Genomic DNA, 27478 nt, shown 5'->3' on the forward strand with positions numbered 1-27478 from the left:
GACGTTTAATTTCCGGAATTGCGTTCTAGCAATTTTGATTTTACAGTTCGTTTTGTTCTTGTATTGTACAGTACACCTGGGAACAGTATGTTCCTGAGTACACCAGTGTCCATTTGGGTCACATCTTTTTATTTTTTATTTCATTTTTTTTTTAAATCTGTCATTTTTTTTTTTAAATGTGTCATTTGGTCTCTTATGAAGAATAATTTGTCTCAAATGTATCAAAACTTAGATTAAGTAGCCACAACTTAGCTATAGAAAATGGAAGATTTTATGGTATAACAAGAAATAATAGAACATGTACTTTTTGTAAAAATGTTATAGAGGATGAGTTTCATTTCATCCTCAAATGTCCACATTTTCAAGGTTTTAGAAGTTACAATTTATATTAAGCCATTTTATTGGGAAAAACAATGATGTACACATTTATTAAACTGATGAGTACTAACAATGTAAAAGAGTTGTGTAATTTAGGTAAATTTATATTTAGATCTTTTAAGCTTAGATCTGAAATGTTAAGATAATGTTTGTTTATTACTACAACACCTTCTGCTATCACATATGTATAATTGTATACCTATAGTTTATATAGACTTTGGTAATAAAGATATATACATTGACAAATCATATCACATCTTCTTTTTTATATTTTATTTAATTTGTAATTGTTAATTTCTGTGTCATTTGGTCTCTTGAGAAGAGTTGTCTCATTGACAATCATACCACATCTTTTTTATATTATATTAAATGTTTAAAGATTCTCCCTATACATTAATGTTTTTAATAATGGTATGTAACAAGATTATGAAGGTTTTAACAAATTCTAAATTTTTATGTAGGTCTTGCTGATCATTTTTGCTTTTTATAGTTTCTGTTTACTTTTTGTCATTTTAAAGTTAAACAATGATGTTGAAGGCCATACAGTGTCTATCCATTATCATTTTAATTTTCAAAACAACTTCTACATTATTTGGTTTCTGGTGGAGATTTGTCTCCTTGGCCATCATACCAATCCTTCTTTGTACTAGGATGACATGCAGAGTTGGATTTTAAATCTGCTAGTTCACAAGGTTAAAATTTACAGGAAGACATGTCACTCTACCCAGCTGACACATTCTATCCACCAGAAACCAAATGACATAGAAGCCTACAACTATAGGTCACAGTAAGGCCTTCAAAAATCCAATTCAGTATGCATAATTAATTTTCCATAGGCCGTAGTGGTTACATTTTCTTAGGTAGCTCAGTCCATATCCAAAACTTGGATATGTATGATGGCTCGTTTTGAAGCTAAGACATTTTACACATCTGCGGTTTAATTTTCAGGGTACCAAGTGTGATTCATTTTTCCATAAAAAAAAGCACATCCTGGAAATCATTTCATGTCGAGCTCCTTGTGGTAAAAAAATCTTTTTTTTTCACACAATAAGTTTTTTTGAAATTTCATACTTTGAATACATTGAATAAATCCATAGTTTTTGCAGAATTATTCAGTAGTCCTTTCTTTCCAAATCAATACAAATGGTTAAGCTCAGTCACTTGTTAACATGTCCAATATCACTACATAGTTTTTTTTTGTTTACGCACAACTTTTGAGTTCCTCAACTAGAGGCGCATTAGGGATATTGACCAAGCTATAAAGCTAAAAGGCCCTAACATGACAAAATGTAAAATAATTTAAACAATACATGTAATACCAAAAGCCTGGCTTATTACACACAAAAAAAATACATTTGTATGATATGAAGCAACAAATGACAACCACTGAATTACAGGCTCCTGACTTAGGACAGGCATCTAAAGAATATGAGCACTCAACCTTGACTAACTCATGGTTCATGGTTCTAAACTCAGTTGGAAAGCGCTAGACTTATCAGATCTGTGCTTAGAGCAATAAAATGTGGGGCAAAGTTTTATACGACTGCATAGGTTAAATCCTGATCATTTGGAGCAAGTATCGACACTACCATTCATTCGATGGATCTAAATACACAGTTAGATTCAGCATATCTAATTGCATCAAGAATTCAATGTATTTATTTATAAATGAACAACATTAGTTAAGTTTTTAAAATGCTCCAAAAATAAATTGAGTATAAGCTGATATTGGCACAAAAAAAACAATTTATTAGATTAATTATATCTATTTTTAACCATCTAAAAATAGCACAATGCATGAACAATAATCACTAAAATTAATATATCTGAATCAGAAAAAATCTAAGTAACATTTAAAAATAAAACAGCAGCTTCTCATTTGCATATCGTATCAAAGAAAAGACATAAATTACAAAGCTGAAACATTGCACAGGAGGTAAATCTTAATGTTAAAAAAACTCCAAACAAATAAAATTGATCAAATATAAGCAATTCAGCGTAGCAAAATCCCCCACCATTAAATTTATGTAGAAATCAAACAGAAATTTAATTTTGGACACTTCTGGACCCTTCTGGACCCTGATGTGAACAAATTCAAAGAGTGGGCCTCAAATCCAAACTCTAAATACATTATTAGATTCATCATATTGAAATCAATCAAAGTTTAATTTTAAACCATAATATGGACCACTTGAACACACATCATAACATAAACATGTTTAACAACATGACACAACATAACATATACATGTTTAACAACATGACACAACATAACATATACATGTTTAACAACATGACACAACATAACATATACATGTAAACATCATGACACAACATAACATATACATGTTAACAGCATAACTCAACCTAACATAAACATGTTTACATTTCATGACACAACATAACATATACATGTTTAACATCATGACACAACATAACATATACATGTAAACATCATGACACAACATAACATATATCGTCGGTGTTATGCAAAAACCTCGTATCTCAATTTTTTGCGGAAATCTTTTTATCAATTATTTAGGGTTAAATATGTATGTTCCACTGTATGCCAAAATATCTGATCTTCTAACCAATCATTAACCCAAATTCTGACATGTGACGAAAAAGTGTAGTCGGATTGATGAGACATTTTGTTGTGCGAAAATATCGTATCTCTAAGAAAAACACATGGCACAGCAGCTGACATTATCACAGGTACAGTTTTAACAATTTTAGGTTCTCAAAGCTATTACATGATGAAAAGCTTTGAAAATACGTAATAGGTGCAGAAATATTTGCTCGTCTTGGTAATTGATTGGTTAGAAGATCAGATATTTTCGCATACAGTGGAAAATACATATTTAATTCTAAATAATCGATAAAAAGATTTCAGTTTTTTCTGTCTGGTGTAAAATTATCAAAACCTAAGATACGAGGTTTTTGCATAACAGCGACGATATGTGTTTAACAACAAGACACACCATAACATAAACATGTTAAACAACATGATTCAACACTACATATGGGTGTAAACATCCACAGCATAATTCAGTGGTTGTCATTTATTGCTGTATATCATATGTTTTGTTTGTTTATTGTTTTGTATAAAATCAGGCTGTTAGTTTTCGTGTTTGAATTGTTTTACATTGGACATTTCTAGGTCTTTTATAGCTTGCTATGCTGAGTGGGTTTTTCTCATTATTGCAGACTTTACAGTCATTAACATGTACTGAATATGTCTTTTATTAGCCCCTGGACATCAGTTATCTATCATCATTAATAAGGTTGTTGATCAAAGAATGCCAGACCATGTGTTTTTTTTAATTTTCCAGAATTCTCTGAAAGCATGTGTAATGTAAATTAATGTTTTGAATGACTTCAAATAAATACAAGTAAATGATAATTTTTATTTTGTGTTTAATCTTTGACATTTGTCAGATCCTTTTTCTTTGTTGTTTTCAGTTTTTGCAATCCTTGATCCAAACTGTATTGCTCTCTTTGGGAATGTTGCAGTTTTGACCAGTCCTAGTTTCATGGCACATAATCGTAGCAGCAGTTTCTCCCCAACACCTCTGGGTAGTGATAAATCTGCCTAGAAAAAACAAGACATTAGTTGTTTTACATGTATATAATCAAACATTGTCCAAATACTTCTTACATACTTGTAAATTTGAAATAAAAGTTATGAATCAATTTAAAAATATGAAGACGTGGTATGATTGCCAATGAGATAACTCACCAACAGAGATCCAATGACAAAGCTGACAATTATAGGTCACTTTACGGCTATATATCCTGTTTATATCAAGAAGATGAAGATAATATGTTATGATTTTTTTGTTGTTGCAAAGTGATAAACATTGAGGTACCCATCCACTTGGTGTTTGTATCTAGAATTCATGACTTAATTAATATTCTTTTAAAAGAGTATGCAACAGTTAATTATATTGGTTGTTGATATTTCATGGCTCTTGTAGCACGCTAGGTTTTATTGAGACAGCTAGTTTTTTACTGGAGGAAGAAACCAAACTGAAGATGAAGCAGAAAACCATAGGCATGAAAACTGATCATTTAGAATCAAGAGACAAGCACCTGCCAAATGGAGGTTATGAACTTACCTCAGTATTGACAGGCTAGTTTACTTTTCTATATTGGCTAGAGGTATAGGGGGAGGGTTGAGATCTCACAAACATGTTTAACCCCGCCACATTTTTGCGCCTGTCCCAAGTCAGGAGCCTCTGGCCTTTGTTAGTCTTGTATTATTCTAATTTTAGTTTCTTGTGTACAATTTGGAAATTAGTATGGCGTTCATTATCACTAAACTAGTATATATTGGTTTAGGGGCCAGTTGAAGACCTGTTGGTGACCTTCTGCTGTTGTTTTTTTCTATGGTCGGGTTGTTGTCTCTTTGGCACATTCCCCATTTCCATTCTCAATTTTAGTGACACTGTAGAATCAAGAGTCAAGCACCTGCCAAGTGGAGGTTATGAACTGACAACCTCAGTATTGACAGGCTAGTGACACTGTAGAATCAAGAGTCAAGCACCTGCCAAGTGGAGGTTATGAACTGACAACCTCAGTATTGACAGGCTAGTGACACTGTAGAATCAAGAGTCAAGCACCTGCCAAGTGGAGGTTATGAACTTACAACCTCAGTATTGACAGGCTAGTGACACTGTAGAATCAAGAGTCAAGTACCTGCCAAGTGGAGGTTATGAACTGACAACCTCAGTATTGACAGGCTAGTGACACTGTAGAATCAATAATCAAGCACCTGCCAAGTAGAGGTTATCAACTCACAACCTCAGGATTGACAGACTAGTCGATGAACTACTTAGACCTGGACTAGAAAACTTCATTTTGCATAATAGCGTATATGCTTTTCTTTTAATGGGGTTAATATTTCATTATGAGTGACTAAATGTTGTATCAGAAAAAAGTTACTGAACATTGTGAAATGAAAAATATTCTCCTTTGTAAAAGAATTTCAAGCTGATTTTTTTCAAATATGACCTATTGGGTTTTATTAAATGCAGTATTTTCTCCAACGAAGTGCATTTTCTAACTGTCAGAAGTTTGGAAGAGGTTTTAAAAATTTTGAACTTTAGTACTGTTTTTAAAATTTGTGTTACCTAATACTGTATAGGAAATTGTAGAAATATAATATATAGATATGAAGGTGTATGGAACTACGTAATACCATTTACTGTATAATTGAATGTCCAAGATAATCATGAAATACCTTATATTGTACAGGTAGTTGCAGAAAATGAAGTCATACCTTATACTGCATAGGTAGCTTTTGTAAGTAGTTAACAACATTCTCATCAATGAATGGAAACCTGGATTCTTTACCATGGTCAGTTATAATTCTGAAATATGCATAAATTAGCAATTAATCTAACAGAGCTATAGTTTTCTGTTTAATCTGCTAAGGTTGCAAGCTAAAGGTAAACATTTAAGGAAGACCTGACATTTATCATTACTAAAAGTAAACATTCAAGGAAGACCTGACATTTATCATTACTAAAAGTAAACATTTAAGGAAGACCTGACATTTATCATTACTGAAAGTAAACATTCAAGGAAGACCTGACATTTATCATTACTAAAAGTAAATATTTAAGGAAGACCTGACATTTATCATTACTGAAAGTTGACAGCCTAATATTGTGTGGTCCTACAAAGAGCACTAACTGATAAATATATTTTTATTTTTTTTTCCATTTTAGGAGTTAAACATTTGTGAATTTATATAACATGTTTAAATGGTTTTAACAATTGTGTTCAGTGAAAAAGAAAGGGAAAGAACTTTGTATATACTAACATGTCTACTATCTAAAATTAATTTACCTATCATCTCTTCCCAGATTTCTGGCTGATATTCTGTTTACTTCCATTTCTATTTCTTCAAGTAATCCTTCCCATCCATGCTCCCTAAAATTTACAAGAATTTTTATCAATTAGCCCCAAATAAATGAACATCATTAATTTCAAAATAATAATAAGATTCTATACAATAGAAATCAAAATATCCATGGACTTTCACAAATCATTCTTTCCTACCAAATTAGTCAGAAAAGGTTCAATAAATTTGAAAATTCAAAACTTACTTAGGAAAATTCCTACTAAACTCACATAAGTAGAAAACTGAAATTGCTTATTAATATATAGTCAGTTGGCCATTGCCTAGGAGGCAGGATCTCGAAAAATTTGTCAAACTGAAATGCAACTGATAGTTATGCAACTTTATAAATAAACATCATTGATCTAACACAAAGTTCTGGTTTGATCCAAACTTAACAATTGTTGACACCGCTAAAAAAAACCATGGACACAACTTTCTTCACCAGTGAGACAAAAACAAGATGTTGTTGAATTTAAAAAGTGATAGAGCCAACATGACATGGATGTAAGCAATCATGATAAGTTTGCATACTTTTTATAAGAAAACAAAAGATGCAGACAAAGAAACCATTACAACTTTAACCCAGAGAAGTGCCTTTGTCTGCTTTGCAACAACTCATAGATTAAATTGATGATTGATTAATGTTTATCCCACTTTCAGCACTTCTGTCTGGACTGTTAAATCTTAAATCCATACCACCAGATAGCAGCATATAATTTTAAAAGAAAAAAACGTAAATATTTAACTCTTAGACTTACATGAATTTTCCTCTATGTCTTGAATAGCCAGCAAGTTGTTCATCAGCACCCATACCACATAATATTACCTACAACATAAAAAAAGTAATTGATCTTCAAAAAGATTTACAACTCAGAGAAAATGAAATTTTATATTCAAGACCCTTTTAAAACATACAAAATGTCATTAACAAGATCAGTGACAAGTTTTACATCATATCAAAAAAATAACTGATCCAAAAGCAGGTTTTCAAAATTGATCAAGACCAGCTTTATGACATAAAATAATATAATTGAAACCAAAAAAGTTTTACATCATATTAAGAATTTAATTTATTGAGAGCATACTTACAATACTTAGTGAAACTAATCCAAAACCAGAAATAAAAAACAAAAATGATCAGTTATACAAATTGACAAAAAAATGACTAAGATTTTATTGATCAAAAACCAAATTTAAATTAAGACCTGTACCCATCACCAGAATACAGTCATAGTGTTAACATGGTCCTTTTCTCACTGTAATAATCTTATGAAATCCCCTCAAGTTTGCCTCTTGAAAGAATTTTTAGTTAGAATAAATCAAAATTAACCAGATGCTCCGCAGAGGTTGAACCCTGAAAGGTTGGGGCAAGTATGGACACAACATTCAAGCTGGATTCAGCTCTAAATTTGGATTGTGATTAAATAGTTGACACAGCATAGGTTTCTGACACAGAATGAATGTGGTCTAATGAACTTAAAAAAAAATGTTTGCCTTTGAGCAATTCACTATGCTGTTGAATATTAATCCTCTCAAAAAAATGTTTGAAGAAATTTTCTTTTTATTTATGAAATCTGAAATGAAAAAAATTGACCCTCCAATTTTTTTTTCACATCCCCCTTTCCCTTATTTCAAAACTGATCTCAATTCAAATTTCTAATGAAGTTTGCAACAATAACTACTCATTTAAATACATCATAAAATATTAAAATGTAAAAAAAGTGCTTGTTATCACTGAATGGTAAAGATTGTTTTAATCTATCAGTTGGTAGTAAAAGTGAATATACATTGTATATTGTATAAAACAATGATTTAAGTTGATTCAACTACTATTCTGGACAAAGAAAGATAACTCCAATTGAAATCCAATTGGAATTTTTTGCTATTGCACAATATTGTGCAATTAGATATTTCTTGCTATTGTGGAATACTGTGCAATTGAAAATATTTGCTATTGCACAATACTGTGCAATTGAAGATTTCTTGCTATTGCACAATACTGTGCAATTGAAGATTTCTTGCTATTGCTGAATACTGTGCAATTGAAAATTTCTTGCTATTGCACAATACTTAATATAATAATTTTGGATCCTGATTTGGACCAACTTGAAAACTGGGCCCATAATCAAAAATCTAAGTACATGTTTAGATTCAGCATATCACAGAGGCCCAATAATTCAATTTTTGTTAAAATCAAACTTAGTTTAATTTTGGACCCTTTGGACGTTAATGTAAACCAATTTTAAAACGGGACCAAAAATTAAGAATCTACATACACAGTTAGATTTGGCATATCAAAGAACCCCAATTATTCAATTTTTGATGAAATCAAACAAAGTTTAATTTTGGACCCCGATTTGGACCAACTTGAAAACTGGGCCAATAATAAAAAATCTAAGTACATTTTTAGATTCAGCATATCAAAGAACCCCAAGGATTCAATTTTTGTTAAAATCAAACTAAGTTTAATTTTGGACCCTTTGGACCTTAATGTAGACCAATTTGAAAACGGGACCAAAAATTAAGAATCTACATACACAGTTAGATTCGGCATATCAAAGAACCCCAATTATTCAATTTTTGATAAAATCATACAAAGTTTAAATCTGGACCCTTTGGGCCCTTTATTCCTAAACTGTTGGGACCAAAACTCCCAAAATCAATACCAACCTTCCTTTTATGGTCATAAACCTTGTGTTTAAATTTCATAGATTTCTATTTACTTATACTAAAGTTATAGTGCGAAAACCAAAAAAAAATGCTTATTTGGGTCCCTTTTTGGCCCCTAATTCCTAAACTGTTGGGACCTAAACTCCCAAAATCAATACCAACCTTCCTTTTGTGGTCATAAACATTGTGTTTAAATTTCATTGATTTCTATTTACTTAAACTAAAGTTATTGTGCGAAAACCAAGAATAATGCTTATTTGGGCCCTTTTTTGGCCCCTAATTCCTAAACTGTTTGAACCAAAACTTCCAAAATCAATCCCAACCTTTCTTTTGTGGTCATAAACCTTATGTCAAAATTTCATAGATTTCTATTTACTTAAACTAAAGTTATAGTGCGAAAACCAAGAAAATGCTTATTTGGGCCCTTTTTGGCCCCTAATTCCTAAAATGTTGGGACTAAAACTCCCAAAATCAATCCCAACCTTCCTTTTGTGGTCATAAACCTTGTGTTAAAATTTCATAGATTTCTAGTCACTTTTACTAAAGTTAGAGTGCGAAAACTAAAAGTATTCGGACGACGACGACAACGACGACGACGCCAACGTGATAGCAATATACGACGAAAATTTTTTCAAATTTTGCGGTCGTATAAAAAGTACTGGGAGCTATGTCTGGAGTGTATTGTTTTTTAGCTGTAGTACCAGGATTTTCATTTACGGAAGCAATGCTCCTGTTATTCACTTTAGAATTCTGTTACCTTAGCAGTACTTCTGTATGCCTTCCCAACCTGTTCAGTATTACCCAGAATCCCACAACCTCTTGAAGCAAACCACACAGCACAACCAATGCTATCATCTAATACACTCTCTAATGGATATAATAAATGTTGTATATGGTTAGTCCTGAAAAAGGGAATTAAAAAAGTTTCATACTATTTTTTTTCAATTAAACATATTTTATTTGTTATAACATGTAACAAGAAGGATCAGACACAAGTTATCACATCTTAGATAGTCCTCTCCTACTGTTTAATAGAAGCAGTTGTTTAACAAAAGTGTCAATTTATTAAATACATAATAAGAGTGTGTGCCTTGAAATGTCTTTATACTATAAGGATTTTTGTTAATGCTTTAATTATAATGATGTTTTATGTTGAGAGCAAAATCTTCTTACAAGTAACATAATTTATTTTTACTGTTTCACTAAATACATTTAATGATGTGTCTATGTTTCCAAAGGACAGAATATCTCTCAATATTTCTTGTTTGGATTACAATATAACACGGTCTTCCCAGTTGTCCATCTCTGCTCCTTTTGAATTATCTTCTATTTCTCTGAGTGGACTTTGACTTCAATGCCATTCTAATTTGAGACCAAGTTCAAATTTCATTATCTTACCTTAGTTCTTGAAGCTCTTTTATAGATACATTCACCTACAAAAAATAATCAATTATTTTCAAAATTGACTCTAGACCGACATTTATTAGGACTATGACTAATGCACCCCATGTTTTTTTCTATAATTCTGGTTATGAGCATTCTTAATTAAAATCAATTGATATGCTATGAATCTAGTAAACTAAACTAGACCAATCAGTGGCCTGCATGTGTTTTTTGCTCTTTAGTCAGGCTGTTGACACATTCCCCATTTCCATTCTCTATTTTAACTTAAACAAAAAGTTATATATGATTCAAGACAGATAAATGGACAAATGGACTAACAGTTAGACAGGTTTTAATATTGTGCTATATTTTCAAATATATACATTATGTCTGTGCTTTCAGCAAATTGACTTCTGTAAAAAGGAAAGTAAATAATCGCTTTTTTTATTTTCAGTCTTTTTCATCTTAACTTTATTTTCTCATATACCTCAATAAAGTTCCACCTTCTGTTTGGATTGAGTTCCTGTAACGCTGTATAACCTGTTACCCTGTCTGGTACCTTCCAGTTGGTTTCTGTAGTTTCTGTCTTGGGCCTGTAATGTAAGTTTAGAAGATAGAATTATAATGAGAAATGATATGAAGAAGATACATATTAGATAAGAATCTTACAAAAAACTGGGAATTAAATGATATACCAAAGAAACAGTACTTTTATAGCTTTTCTTGAAAGTTAACGATGCTAAACATGCTAAATGACCTTTCTCTTTGACTTGAGCATGTTAAGTATGTTTTCTTCTGATTTAAAGTATGCTTTCAATATCAGCAGGTTTGAGCTGGCTTTATGCAACTATTTACATCCATAAGCAAAATAAATGTAGTATTGTTTACGTATATGTACATATTTTTATGTTGTGTGGTTTACTGTTATTGTAGGATTTCTGTATAAAGGGTTTTAGGGCTAAAATAAAAGTTAATCCTCATGACATGTTCTAATGACATTGAATGTCTCAAGTCAAGGACTTCATCAGTATTTATCTTTAGTATTAATTAATTCTTATCTTTTCTAAACTAAGAACACATTGCAAAGACACTTGTCATGTATTGCATAGTTATATGTTTACCTCTACACCTTTTTTTTGTGTTTGGATTAATGCTTACTGACATATAATTAAGGACTTCTTTGGATTAATGCTTACTGACATATAATTAAGGACTTCTTTTATCAGTATTTTTAGATTTTAAATACCAACAAATTGGAAATTAGTTTGGCGTTCATTATCACTGAACTAGTATATATTTGTTTAGGGGCCAGCTGAAGGACGCCTCCGGGTGCGGGAATTTCTCGCTACATTGAAGACCTGTTGGTGACCTTCTGCTGTTGTTTTTTTCTATGGTCGGGTTGTTTATTGTCTCTTTGGCACATTCCCCATTTCCATTCTCAATTTTACTGAATATCTAACAATTCCCATTGTTTACCTTTCGCCCTTCTTTTTCTGAGGAGACTTTGCCTTTTGTTCAAATGCAACATTCATTAAATCCACAGGTTCCTCTTCAGGCAAACATCTGAAAAAAGAAGCAAAAATTGCAAAATTAACCAATTCATACGCCAATAATCTGAAAGTTATCTTTAAAGGCAACATTAACCAAATTATGGTGTTCTACATATGTAATCATCTGAAGTATGTCAATAAAGACAACATTAACCAAATCTAGGTATCAATTATATGCAAAATATCTAAAAGGTGAACAAAATTCTGTAAAATATGGCTTTATCATTTTAATCTAGGGAGAAGATAAAGGAGAAGAAGAATTAGGAAAGCACACTACACTTTTTTTTTTTATTAATTATGCAGAAATAAAGTTTAATTCAAGGTACAGTTTATCATTAGAGCAAATTATATATCTTACAAAGCATTAAATTCTTTCATTAAAAGTATTTTTACCTATCAACCAGAGCAGTGATTACAGCAGAATCTATCCCTCCAGAAAATAACACAGCTACTCTAGCATTGCCAACTATCTCTGATTCTGAACATGAACTTGCAACATCAGGTGAACAGTCTTTAGTATGTTTTCCATTCAATGGTAATAAATTGTCCTCTGCAGTTTTACTTGAACACTTTTCACTCATGTCAGATTCTGAGTTACAAGAATTTTCTGAATGAACATGATCTGTTAAACATGTTACTCTATCACTATAACTTTCTTTTTGTTCACAATCCTTATTATTACTTGAGTAGCTAACAGAAGTCTTCTGACAAATTTCAGCACTATTATCAGCATGCTGCAATGTTTGCATCTGTTGGCAGTAACCATCTGAATTTTTGATCCTCTGTAAATCTACTTGATTATATACACGCAAAGTTACAGCTTTTAACAAAACATCCGTAAGTTGATCTGATAGTTTATTCATTAATTCATCAGTCTGTAAGACATTTTCTAGATATGATTTTGGATCTATAATCTCCTCTAGTATTTCTACATTGACATTTTTCTTAGAGCCTGTCGATGTATGAGAAGAACTAGGTATATGAGCTCTTTCAGAGACAGAACTAGATTCTGCCTTAGCAGTTGCTTCATTGACAGAGCCAGATGATTCTAATGTATCATCCTTTTTAGAAATAGAACTAGAAATGCTATCCTCATCTAGTTCTGATTTGGTCATTAATTTATTAGCATCGGTGCTAAAATTTTTGCTGGGGGATCTTATACTGCAGTGTAATTGTTTATTTAATTTAGGTATTGACATAGGTACCATCTGTGCCTTGTCGAATTGGAAATCAAAATTTGGAGCAAGAGTGAAAGGTATACAGAAATGACTAGGGTCAGATGACTTGACCAGGAAAGATGTCCCAGGCCAAACTGCCTCATCTCTAGGATACATTGTCATAGTAACCACATCACTGATTACATGCATGGAATATAATCCAACCGATGGCACTTCTTGAAATTCCTGAAACAGAACAAATACAAGTCTTTTACTCATAATGTGATATTTTGAAATGTAACTAATATTTAACTCATAACTAACTCATGGTTCAGTTTTCCAATACATTGTATAGATTTTCATTCTTTGTCAATAGTAGTGTTATCTGAGAACTTTCAAGAAAATTTAGACTACAACAACATTTGAACCCTTTTCTTGATAGAACTTTGATGGGTAGAGCTCTAACAACTCCCAAGAAGACCCCTCAGTACTAAAGGTCAGTGGACTAATAGTCCATTATAATACCTAATACATATATGTACAATAGGACATACATCCTTCAAATAATTTTGTTTTATTCTGCATTAAAATAATAGCTTCATTAGACTTAACATATTTAAAGCACACCAGCCTTAACATCATTCCTACAAAACTTTTCCATTTATAGATTGCACTCTGTAAAATACAGCCGTTTTTCAAACCACGTTTCTTTTTGGGAGATTTAGAATATTCATAGATAATTAATTTTGCTAACATACTGGTTCACAGTTCTGACCTGTATGTTGCATCTCATAGAGACATAACTTGGGAATATTACCAGTAAATATACATGTGAATATTGTTTATATTGAAATCTATGGTAACCCTGCAGTCGCGGTAGGGGTAGTTAAGAAATTTAGTGTTAGTTTAAACTCTTAGAAGGTCGGGGCATATAGACGTAGAAAATATGTCGCACAGACCTATATTTTAGTAATGCATATGCACTTTCCATTCTGGAATATGATTTTTTTCAAAACTTCATAGTAAAAGTGATACAGTTTTAGCCATAAAGAGAGTTCCTATGGGAAAATGTATTGTCAATATTTACAGAAATGCAACCTAAATGAAAACATTGAATACACCACCTACATAATCACTTATCCTGACAGACGACAACATGAACACATCATCAACTGTCCTAGGGAGGTGCCATAATAAACTTCTTCTTCCAAACATGTCTCTACCAAAATACACAGTCTGTGTGGCATTCTGAAATAAAAGTTTATTATTTTGAGTGTGATAACATATTTGGAACATCATTAACATTAGCAATGTAAAACAAAACTAGTTTAAAATGGCATGTTCATTTACAATTGAAATAAATGGGGAATGTGTCCTTGGGACACACAGATGATGCCCCGCCAGCATATAATGTTGTTATAAAGGGACATAACTCAAGATCTGTAAAAGTGATCCTACCCAAATTTGAACTTGATCTGAGTTTTGTGGTTATAAGCATTGTGTACATGTTTCATAACATTTGGTTAAGGCAAACTAAAGCTGAGTACAGAAATGAAAAATTCAGCAATATTTCAATTTGTAAAGGGGCATAACTCTAGAACAGTGAAAGTGATGCCTCCAAAATTCTAACTTGATCTGTGATTTGTGGTAATAAGCATTGTGCATAAGTTTAATAACATTTGGTTAAGGCAAACTAAAGTTAGAGAACAGAAATGAAAAATTCAGCAATATTTCAATTTGTAGAGGACCATTACTCTAGAACGGTAAAAGTGATGCCACCAAAATTCAAATTTGATTTGTGGTAATAAGCATTGTGTATAGGTTTCATCAAATTTGGTTAATGCAAACTAAAGTTAGTGAACAGAAATGAAAAATTCAGCAATATTTCCATTTGAAAGGGGGCATAACTCTAGAATGGTAAAAGTGATGCCACCAAATTTCATACTTGGTCTGTGTTTTAAGGTAATAAGCATTGTGTATAAGTTTCATAACATTTGATTGAGGTTAAGTAAGAGAGTAAGAGAATGGAAACCAATGAAGGGTAGTATGCAGAGGTGGATTAAAATTGGTTGATTATATAGGGAATCACTGAAGCGCGATGGGAGCGGCCCCCTCTTAGGCAGCCACTGAGCCCCCTATTATGAAAATTTCTAGATCCGCCACTGGTATGGACAGACAAATGGACAGAAGTACAGACGGACGTACAGACGGTCAAGGTTATAACTATACTAACTTAATGCCCCCTCCACTACAGGGGCAGAAAAATGTCATCTGTTTTGTCACTGCACAGATTTATGTTACATGAAACTCTAATGAGCATTGACATTTTACTCTCTTCAAATTACCTGCCAATATATAAATGACCAAGGTCCTTCTACATTTGCCATGGTTTTCAGTATATGTTTTGGTGATGCATCTTTGGTTAGCAATTGAAGTAAAATATCTGTGTCATTCTGTTCTTCTCCAATCTTTAATTACAAAAATTAAATATTTCATCTTTTAAATAACAAAATTTTTTAGAATGTAAGCAAACATTATATTATCAACCTAGCTTTAAGTTGTAATGTAGTGCATCATTAAGTTTCTTTTTTGTCCTTTGTTGTGCAATTATTACTGTATCTAATAGTTTTTCTTTATAAAGATTTTGTATGGGTTTTAACTATATATATCCAATCATATACTGACTTGTATTCCACCAAATATTTCCCCATTCCATAAAAGTAGATCACCATTCTGATTTTGAAGAGGTTGTGATGTGAGTTGACCTCTAAGATGAAGTACATGGCCTGTCAAGGTCAATACATGTTTGTCTGATATTGTTACTTCCTTTGTGTTTGATGAATCTGGTCCTCGGTGACAAATCTGTCCATACTCCATACAGTGCTACAATAATTGTTTAAAACTTGTGTTAACATTCTCTTAGTAACAAAAATTACCAGTTACATAGAATATATCATGCTAGCTTTGATAGCATTTGTTTAATGTATGATGTAACACTGCAGTAATTTAAAGTTTTATCAATTGTGTAAAATGTAAAGATAATGATGACAAACATGTTTTTTATATGTTAAATTCAGTCTTTTTAATGCCTATGGTATGTAATAACAAAAGTGAATATATTTAAATGTCTTACCGACTTAACTGATTTTCATTTTTTTATATAAATAAGGCCTTAAGTTTTCTCGTTTGAATTGTTTTACATTGTCATAAAGGGGCCATTTATAGCTGACTATGCAGTATGGGCTTTGCTCATTGTTGAAGGCCGTAAGGTGACCTATAGTTGTTAATGTCTGTGTCATTTTGGTCTCTTGTGGACAGTTTTCTCATTGGCAATCATACCACATCTTCTTTTTTATATTAACTGATAATGATTGAATTTATGTTGAAAGTCTTTCAAATGATCTTTTAAGTATACAATAAACTTGACATTATCAGTGATCACTGTAAATGAGGTCAAGGTCAGACTACCCCTGCTGTTTATCTACCTGTTAATTTATGCCCCTACCATAGGCAAGGGGGCATTATCTAAGAATTACATGTACCCTTGACTGCTTATCCTTACATGTATGTCAGTCCCATTTCGTTTCCACACTCGTAAGTCAAAAATACAACCATTATCATTTAAAGGGCAATAACTACAAAAAAGTAGCTATATCTTGTTATCTGAATATATATGTTTTCCCCTCTCCAGTCACAATTTATCTTTTTCTCATAATTTTTTATGATATACTAGTAAAACATTTACCCCTATGTTTTTTTGATGATGAAAAGAGCACCCTAATGGTCTTTGATGTTTGGTTTGAATTAGTTCAGTATTTTAAGAGTAAAAGAACTCTAACAAAAATTAAGACAGAGGGAGGATGGACATGAAATGATGGCAAAAAATCATCATGGCCTTTTGTTGGCAAAAGCATTATGAAAAAGTCAGCAAATTATTACTATTTTTAAAACTTAATTAATTAACCTTTAGATCACTGTAATCTTTCTCATTTCTTTCTGTCAACAAACAGCATATACCACACATTACTGTAGTTTTGTTCAACCTAAAAAATAAAGAAAAAGAAATCAGAATAATATCTTAAATACAAATGTGTATCTCAACAAAAGTGTTATATCAAGGACTAAAGCTGTTACTATATTCAACAAGAGTGCACACACAGAAATGTCTCGCCTTCTTTACTAATCATTGATATTATGTTGATACTCCTAACAGGCGCGGATCCAGAGGGGGGGTTCCGGGGGTTGGAACCCCCCCTTTTTTTTGGACAATCAATGCATTTGAATGGGGACATGTAATTGGAACCCCCCCCCCCCCCCCCCCTTTGTCCTGGGTTAGGAACCCCCCCTTTTTAAAATGGCTGGATCCGCCCCTGCCTAAATATAAAGCTTTATTAAGACTGTCACATAAACTTAACATGAACCATTAAAATGAGGTCAAGGTCAGTTGAACCAAATGCCAGGCAGACATGTACAGCTAACAATACTTCCATACAACAAATATAGTTGACCTATTGTTTATAGTTTAAGAAAATAGACCAAAACACAAAAACTTAACACTGAGCAATGAACCGTGAAAACCAGGTCAAGGTCAAATAAAACCTGCACGACTGACATATAGATCATAAAATATTTCCATACACCAAATATAGTTGACCTATGACATATGGTATTAGATAAAAAGACCAAAACTCAAAAACTTAACTTTGACCACTGAACCATGAAAATGAGGTCAAGGTCAGATGACATCTACCCACTAGACATGTACACCTTACAATCATTCCATACAACAAATATAGTAAACTTATTGCATAAAGTATGAGAAAAACAGACCAAAACACAAAAACTTAACTATAACCACTGAACCATGAAAATGAGGTCAAGGTCATATGACATCTGCCCGCTAGACATGTACATCTTACAATCATTCCATACATCAAATATAGTAAACATACATGTATTGCATAAAGTATGAGAAAAACAGACCAAAACACAAAAACTTAACTATAACCACTGAACCATGAAAATGAGGTCAAGGTCAGATGACATCTGCCCGCTAGACATGTACACCTTACAATCATTCCATACAACAAATATAGTAAACCTATTGCATAAAGTATGAGAAAAAGACCAAAACACTAAAACTTAACTATAACCACTGAACCATGAAAATGAGGTCAAGGTCAGATGACACCTGCCAGCTGGACATATACACCTTACAGTCCTTCCATACACCGAATATACCAGCCTTATTGCTTATAGTATCTGAGATATGGACTTGACCACCAAAACTTAACCTTGTTCACTGATCCATGAAATGAGGTCGAGGTCAAGTGAAAACTGTCTGACGGGCATGAGGACCTTGCAAGGTAAGCACATATTAAATATAGTTATCCTATTACTTACAGTAAGAGAGAATTTAACATTACAAAAAATCTGAACTTTTTTTTCAAGTGGTCACTGAACCATGAAAATGAGGTCAAGGACAATGGACATGTGACTGACGGAAACTTCGTAACATGAGGCATCTATAGACAAAATATGAAGCATCCAGGTCACCCACCTTCTAAACTATATAGCTTTTAAGAAGTGAGCTAACAACGCCGCCGCCGCCGTAGCCACCGCAGCCGGATCACTATCCCTATGTCGAGCTTTCTGCAACAAAAGTTGCAGGCTCGACAAAAACTAAAATGAGTGCATCCTACTTGTTACAATCATGTTTTTTTCATTAGAAACCAGATGCTCTGCAGGGCACAGCTTTATACGACTGCAGAGGTCGAACCCAGAACGGTTTGGGCAAGTATGGACACAACATTCAAGCTGGATTCAGCTCTAAATTTGGATTGTGATTATATAGTTGACACAGCATACTGTGGATTCATTTTTATTCGTTTGATACAAATTTTCGTGGGTTTCGTGGGAAGAGGTGAACCACGAATTCAAATATTCAACGAATACCATATTTTCAATAAGCTTTGTATACAGAGATTGGCAAAACCGCGAAATCAAATATCCACGAAAACGCAAGTTTTCAGCAATCCACGAAAATTGATACCAACGAAAATAAATGAATCCACAGTAGGTTTCTGACACAGAATTAATGTGGTCTAATGAACTTAAATTTTTTTTTTGCTTTTGAGCAATTCACTATGCTGTTGAATATTAATCCTCTCAACAACAAAAAATATTTGAAGAAATTTTCTTTTTAATTTCTGAAATCTTAACAGAAAAATTGACCCAACCCCCAAATTTTTTTTTCACCTCCCCATTCCCTTATTCCAAAAGTGATCTCACTTCAAATTTCTAATGGAGTTTGCAACAATACATGTAACTACTCATTTAAATACATCATAAAATATTAAAATATAAAATGTCATACAGACATGGTTAAAATTATTATTAATTAATAGTAAGTTCTAAAAAAAAAATAGGGAATGTGTCAAAAGGGACACAGATGATGCCCTCGCTAGCATATAACATTATAAAGGGACATAACTCAAGAACTGTAAAAGTGAAGCTGCCAAAAATTGACAAGGTAATAAGTATTATATACACATTTCATTAAATTTAGTTGAGACAAACTTAAGTTAAGAGAACAGAAACTAAAAAATTCTTCAATTTTTCCACTTGTTAAGGGGCATAATCCTAGAATGGTAATCAAAACGTTTGTAATCACTGAATTGTAAAGATTGCTTTAATTTATCAGTTGGTAGTAAAGTGAATACTGCATTGTATATTGTATATAACATTGATTTAAGTTGATTAAACTACTATTCTGGACGAAGAAAGATAAGTCCAATTTTTAAAGAAGATTTCATAAAGCATTGGTTTTAGATGATCAACAACCATTCTGGACAAAGAAATATAACTTCAATTTATTGTCTTAAAACTACAACCAGGTGCTCCGCAGGGCGCAGCTTTATACGACCGCAGAGGTCGAACCCTGAACAGTTGGGGCAAGTATGGACAAAACATTCAAGCGTGATACAGCTCTGAATTTGGATTGTGATCAAATTTTTGACATTACATGGTTTTTTTATACACAAAACAAATGTCAAGATTTTACAAATCAATTAAAAATTTCTTCTTCAAACTTTTTAAATCTAAAATTAAATAGTTGACACAGCATAGGTTTCTGACACAGAATGAATGTGGTTTAATGAACTTAAAAGTTTTTTTTGCCTTTGAGCAATTCACTATGCTGTTGAATATTAATCCTCTCAAAAAAATGTTTGAAGAAATTTTCTTTTTATTTATGAAATCTGAAATGACAAAAATTAAACCCCCCCTCCTTTTTTTCACATCCCCGTTTCCCTTTTTCCAAAACTGATATCAATTCAAATTTCTAATGGAGTTTGCAACAATAACTACTCTTTTAAATACATCATAAAATATTAAAATGTAAAATAAAGTGCTTGTTATCACTGAATGGTAAAGATTGGTTGGTAGTAAAAGTGAATATACATTGTTTATTGTATAAAACAATAAAAAAAACTTCATCAGCAACATTTTATATTGGCAAATTTCCAATGAAGTTATTTACATAAAGTTATTGGCAAATAAAAATAGAAAATGACATCATAGTCATGTCTGGCAAATGTCCAACATACATTATCTAAAAACATTTTAGATAAGATAAGGAAAAAAAGCTTCATCAGCAACATTTTATATTGGCAAATTTCCAATGAAGTTATTTACATAAAGTTATTGGCAAATGAAAATATAAAATGACATCATAGTCATGTCTGGCAAATTTCCAACATATATTATCAACTACTATTCTATACAAAGAAAGATAACTCCAATTGAAAATTAATTGCTATTGCACAATATTGTGCAATTAGATATTTCTTGCTATTGTGCAATACTGTGCAATTGAAAATTTCTTGCTATTGCACAATACTTGATATGGAATCCTGATTTGGACCAACTTGAAAACTGGGCCCATAATCAAAAATCAAAGTACATATTTAGATAAAGCATATCAAATAAGCCCAAATATTTAATTTTTGTTAAAATCAAACTTAGTTTAATTTTGGACCCTTTGGACCTTAATGTAGACCAATTTGAAAACTGGACCAAAAATTAAGAATCTACATACACAGTTAGATTTGGCATATCAAAGAACCCATTTATTCAATTTTTGATGAAATCAAACAAAGTTTAATTTTGGACCCCCATTTGGACCAACTTGAAAACTAGGCCAATAATTAAAAATCTAAGTACATTTTTAAATTCAGCATATCAAAGAACCCCAAGGATTCAATTTTTGTTAAAATTAAACTAAGTTTAATTTTGGACCCTTTGGACCTTAATGTAGACCAATTTGAAAACGGGACCAAAAATTAAGAATCTACATACATAGTTAGATTCGGCATATCAAAGAACCCCAATTATTCAATTTTTGATGAAATCACACAAAGTTCAATTTTGGACCCTTTGGGCCCCTTATTCCTAAACTGTTGGGACCTAAACTCCCAAAATCAATACCAACCTTCCTTTTGTAGTCATTAACATTGTGTTTAAATTTCATTGATTTCTATTTACTTAAACTAAAGTTATTGTGCGAAAACCAAGAATAATGCTAATTTGGGCCCTTTTTTGGCTCCTAATTCCTAAACTGTTGAAACTGAAACTCCCAAAATCAATCCCAACCGTTCTTTTGTGGTCATAAACCTTGTGTCAAAATTTCATAGATTTCTATTAACTTAAACTAAAGTTATAGTGCGAAAACCAAGAAAATGCTTATTTGGGCCCTTTTTGGCCCCTAATTCCTAAAATGTTGGGACCAAAACTCCCAAAATCAATACCAATCTTCCTTTTGTGGTCATAAACCTTGTGTTAAAATTTCATAGATTTCCATTCACTTTTACTAAAGTAAGAGTGCGAAAACTAAAAGTATTCGGACGCAGGACGACGACGACGACGACGACGCCAACGTGATAGCAATATACGACGAAAAATTTTTCAAATTTTGCGGTCGTATAAAAATGCTAGTTTTTGGCCCCTTTTTGGCCCTTTATTCCTAGACTGTTTGTCCCGTAACCCACAAAATATATCCAAACCTTCTACTTATGGCATTAAACAATGTGATACAATTTCAGAACAATTGAAATACTTATACACAACTTTTTGTCCTGACACTAGATAAATGCTTTTGTGGGCCCCTAATTCCTAAACCTTAGGGACCATTACCCCCAAAATCAATCCCCAGCTTCCTTTTGTGGTGATAAACATTGTGTTAAAATTTTATTGATTTCCATTTACTTATACTACATGTACTAAAGTTATTATCTGGAAAGCATCCATCATCAGACAATGCTGATAATGACGACGACGTGATACCAATAAACGACCGCAAAAATTTTGAGGTCGTATAAAAAGACAAAGTTGCAATTCATAAAGATAATTATAAAAAATTCTGTCCCTTTGAATTGTACAATTATGGCATGTTTGCTGGCAAATCTGACATAGCTTAACATCTGACTGTTAATATATTGATTAATCTTATGGTCAATAGTAAAATGTATTTTATTACCTACACACAAAACACAATATGACAGTCCAGTATTGAATCCATACTATAAAACAGAGATTGAGGGACAAGAGATGGTCCAGATACTAGCAGTACAATATGAGATGAATAAACAAAATGAGCACTCAAGTGTGAGTAAAATGATTTAAAATCACTAACACTTAGCATTGAGATCTTTGGTACATGGGCGAAAAGATGCAAGACTCACCAAGCTCTTCTAAATTATAAACTTGCAGCAATAAAGGAAATTATTCTGATGCCACCTAAACTGTCAAGAAACATAACAGAAGCTTCAAAATTTTAGCAACATCCAGGGGCGGATCCAGCCATTTTAAAAAGGGGAGTCCCAACCCAGAGTAAAGGGGGGGTTCCAGCTATATGCTCCCATTCAAATGCATTGATCGGCCAAAAAAAAGGGGGGGTTCCAACCCCCGGAACCCCCCCCTCTGGATCCGCGCCTGACATCAAGTGACTACCAGAAATATTCTTTACCCATGAACTTCAGAGATTAAAACACTCCCTTTCTGGCAAGTTGGGGAAGTATTAGTTAAAGCTTCCATCAGTTCATATCCTAAGGGGGAAAGCTGAACTAAACTTAGGGGGAGGGGTCATTTTGCACACTATTGTCATGACAAAATACTCAGTTTGTTGATTGTTCATGTAGAAATGCATGTAAAAGAGACTTTCTAGAACATTTTTTTAGAATGTTTTGTCATGTATGTTAACAAAATAATTAGCAAAGTTTGGAGATATTAAAAACAGTGACATATTGAAAGAATGACAAAAACATTTACTGTGCCCATAATTTATTTTGTTCAGCAGTACTGTATATTAGCTAAAATAAAAATTGTGAATTTGTGTGAGAGGACACTGTGTAGCGAATGGAACAAGCCATCGACAGAAATACCATCCATAATAAAATTATGAACACCTCTAGCTCACAGATGTTCCCAGGGGCGTAGCCAGAAGAAAACGATGTGCAAGCAACTACCGCCGAGCGTAGCGAGGCGAATAATTTTTGGGACCCTTTAATGCAGAAAAATGTTTTTTTTTCGGTTTTCGGTCATTGGACGGTTTAAAGAGGAGCTACATGTAGATAGGACTTATAAACAATTTATGAACGTAAAACTATTAATACTTGAATCTTCTGAATATAGTAAATCATGGTTAATTTAATACATAAACAACACATTTTTGAATTACAGAATTTACTCAACATTGACCAAAATCTTCTCTTCGGGTCTAAGCAGAAACGAACTTCTCTATTACTTTGTCAACATTCACACTGAAATCCCGATCAATATGCAGTAATGCTAGCGATGATAACCTGACGTTGTTAATTTTCAACAGACTTAATAAACTGATAGATCTGCATGGTAGCACTCGCGAGATGTTATAAACCAGCGTACGTGTTCTCTCGAGCGACCTCCCGCTTGAAATCAGTGTCCGCCAAATACATGCCAGGTCATTTTGTATGTCTCAAACAATGTTGAGAATTATTCGTTGGTTATATGTCCTACAACACGAGGAAGCAGATACGACACAAAGAAGCTATTTTCTGATAATACCAGACATCCTCTACTCTCCAATTCCATTATCATATGGTCTTCGTGTGTGAACGCAAAATATAATGAGACTTTCCAATGCTCTTTTGGCGTGTTTCCAGGGTGATTGGCTCTGGTAGTCTGTCGAATACATCGCCTCGGCATATTTTCAATAATATCAAATGGTTTCGATAAATCTCGAATGGTACATCGCATCGCAAACAGATAAGCCGTACTCTGTAAAATGTGCTCCGAAACTACACGTCTTAGACTGAGTATAATAAATTCAAATCTGGTAAAAAATACAAGTTACTGTTCGATTTTTACATGATCTCTTATTAAACGTTTAATTTGAAATGCCGTTATTTAATGAAAGTTCATCAATTAAAAAAGTAACAACATATGTGTTTCCTTTAACCATAATTAATTTATAAATTTTTATTTTGGCATTTTTTTTTTTTTGCTTGCCGAATCGATGTGCACGCAACTGCGTGTTAGCGTATATGGAGCTACGCGCCTGGTTCCACAGACTCATCAGAAGAAATTTGGGTGATAACTCCCAATCTGCAATAAACTGTATAAAAACTGATGAAAATGAATTTCTTTTTCTGGCTAAAGACCAAAGGAAAGCTTTCGCAAACTATTACGAAGATTTGAGTGCCCCTAAACCGGAACAATTTGATGATTTATATGTAAATTTATGCAAAATTCGTCAAAAAGAAATGTTGAAAACACTCGAAGACCAGGAAATACCGTCTGACTATTTTACATCAGCTGATATAATCAAAGCCATTGAAGAATTAAATATGAATAAAAGTCCTGATGAATTTGGATTATGTGCTGAACATCTCAAATTTTCCAAAAATGAAATAGCTCCTTATCTTACAAAACTTTTCAATAACATAATAGAAACTCTAAAGACTCCAGGCACTTTCAAGACTGGCATTCTCTTCCCCGTTTTAAAAAAGGACAAGGATACCTCTGATGTCAACAGTTACCGTGGTATTACAGTAACCCCAGTCATAGGAAAAGTTTTCGAATACTGCATTCTACCTAAACTCAATCTGCAAAACATTACGAACTTACAATTTGGCTTCACTAAAGGCCTAAATCCTCTCATCTCTAGCTTCATTATATCGGAATCAAAATATGATCAAACAAGGAAAAACAGTGAATTTTATATGGGTTTCTTGGATGTTAAATCAGCCTTTGATGTGGTACAGCATGACATTATCCTAGATAAATTATTAGACTTAAATATTCCTTCTTTCCTCTGGCTGGTAATTAAAGATCTATATTCTAATCTTTCAACAAAAGTGAAATGGCAAGGCGATCTTAGTGAAAAATTTTCGGTCCACCAAGGTGTACGACAAGGTGGGATTTTGTCTACTCATCTCTACAAAATATTTGTACAAGACCTACTTTTAGAACTAGAAAGAAACTCTCTAGGTTTAAATACTGGAAATATTTTTGTTGGTACTCCTACATGCGCTGATGATATGGCTTTTATTGAAACAAATAGAGACAATCTTCAAATTATGCTCAACGTTTCAGAAAGATATTCTAAACAACATCACTACAAAATTCATCCTACAAAAACAAAAATTGTTACATGTGGAAAGGTTATAAATGCTGACTGGACTCTATACGATACTCCGGTTACAATATCAAAAGAAGCAACTCATTTAGGTATAACTAGAAGTTGGAAAAAGGAAGGAGAAATAAATGTGGCCAATAGAATAAAGCTCGCAAGACGAACTTTGTATGCATTAATGGGCTCTGGGGTGCATGGAACAAACGGCTTAGATCCAGTAACATCTTATAAAATCTACAACACATACGTTCTACCAAGACTCCTTTATGGTTTGGAAGCCATTCCTCTAAATAAGACTAATATATCACAGCTGGAATCTTTTCATAGAAAGAATTTAAGACATTTTCAATCTCTTCCTCAACGCACGGCTATAGCTGCAATATATCTTTTAATTGGTGGATTGCCAATAGAGGCTGAACTACACAAAAAGCAACTGTCTTTCCTACATAATTTACTGTCTTCAAATGTTCAAAGAGTTGATGATATCATCATCAGACAAATGTCGGTCAACTATGACAACCCGAACAGCTTCTTCTCAAAAATTCGAGAAATCCTGTTAAAGTATGGACTGCCTCCAATTCATCTTCTCCAAGAAACTCTTCCCTCAAAATTGAAATGGAAATCTCTTGTGACGAAGCATCTGAACACATACTGGCAAAATACACTAAGGGACGACGCAGAATCTAAATCAACTCTAAAACATATGAATACTGAACATCTTCTTGTTGGCAAAAATCATCCAGTATGGACTATATTTGACAAGACAAAAGCCGAAGTTCGGAAAGCTATTATTAAAGCTAGAATAGTTTCAGGAACCTTTATTCTGAATTCTGATCGAGCGAAATTTAATCAAGCACCTTCTTCAGTCTGCCAACTATGTAATCTTTCTGAGGAAAATATCTCTCATTTTCTCCTGGAGTGTCCAATTTTATCAAATACTAGAATTACATACTATCAACCAATCAAGACATATGTTACTCAACATATAACAGCTGAAGTCTGGCACAGTGTCTTTCAATCTAAATCAAATATCATCAGGCTAATTATAGACTGTAGGCATTTCTCACAAACGCTAAGAGACGACAAGATAATGAATATGATAGAAACCAAAACAAGGGAGATGTGTTATAAACTGTATATCAAACGCTTAAAGTTGCTTGAGGCAATGGATGGTTGACGGTCTGAAACAAACAGTTTTTATTCCGTATAAGTTGTGTTTTAACGTTTATAAAAGACACTCGGATTTTATGTGTAAATAGAAAGAGTTTTCTTTTACTGTGTATTATACTGGTGGATATTAACTTTTAAAATATATATAACATACATATATTTTAATGTGTAAATAGTACTTTTACTTGGAGATAATCCTTGGTGTTCCTTATAAAGGAAGCTTATACGGAGAGAAGAAGAAGAAGAAGTAGCCGAAATGCTAATTTCTGTAATATCTTACACATGATCAGAAAGGTACAATTCATTTGCGGTTTCAATCGTCAAATAATTCACTGAGACATCTATAAAAAGTATTGCGTTTCTCCCTGCTGGTGGCTGTTGGTTCAAATATAGAAGGGGAAAGAAACTTGTCAAGTGTGTTGGAAAATCTGTGAATCGGTGAAGTGTTAATTTAACACTTTACAAACAACATAATAACTTTAAAGTGTCTATTTCCCACTTTATAGACAACCTGTTTCCCAAATTTTCCGGAAGTAACAGTATATCTGGAATGTTTCAGGACATTTGAACTGTAATCTGTTCTATTCTGTTC

General features: G+C 32.8%; 1 protein-coding gene across 1 annotated transcript; it reads right to left on the reverse strand.

Moving 5' to 3' along the window:
- Nucleotides 1-3771: 3771 nt before the first annotated feature.
- LOC139502259 (asparagine synthetase domain-containing protein 1-like) lies at nt 3772-27341 on the reverse strand. Its single transcript, XM_071291695.1, has 14 exons — nt 27167-27341; nt 17011-17089; nt 15732-15929; nt 15392-15514; nt 14175-14294; nt 12283-13292; nt 11816-11902; nt 10827-10932; nt 10355-10389; nt 9714-9858; nt 7045-7112; nt 6232-6315; nt 5660-5750; nt 3772-3970 (listed from the first exon to the last, which is right to left on the reverse strand). Exons 2-14 carry the CDS (start codon nt 17068-17070, stop codon nt 3785-3787), a joined length of 2313 nt encoding a protein of 770 aa, XP_071147796.1. The 5' UTR covers nt 17071-17089; nt 27167-27341; the 3' UTR covers nt 3772-3784.
- Between the last annotated feature and the right edge of the window lie 137 nt (nt 27342-27478).

This window comes from Mytilus edulis, chromosome 1 (genome assembly GCF_963676685.1).
Source record: "Mytilus edulis chromosome 1, xbMytEdul2.2, whole genome shotgun sequence".
Taxonomy (NCBI): Eukaryota; Metazoa; Mollusca; class Bivalvia; order Mytilida; family Mytilidae; genus Mytilus; species Mytilus edulis.

Bases quoted from the DNA above. Each gene is read 5' to 3' on its own strand.
- LOC139502259 (XM_071291695.1), bottom strand. From the start codon at position 17,070: ATGTGTGGTATATGCTGTTTGTTGACAGAAAGAAATGAGAAAGATTAC. The intron at 13,293-14,174 runs GTAGGTGGTGTA...GTTCTGTTTCAG, and splicing joins CTGTCAGGATAAGTGATTAT to GAATTTCAAGAAGTGCCATC. The intron at 10,933-11,815 runs GTAAACAATGGG...CTTACATTACAG, and splicing joins CAGAAAAAGAAGGGCGAAAG to GCCCAAGACAGAAACTACAG.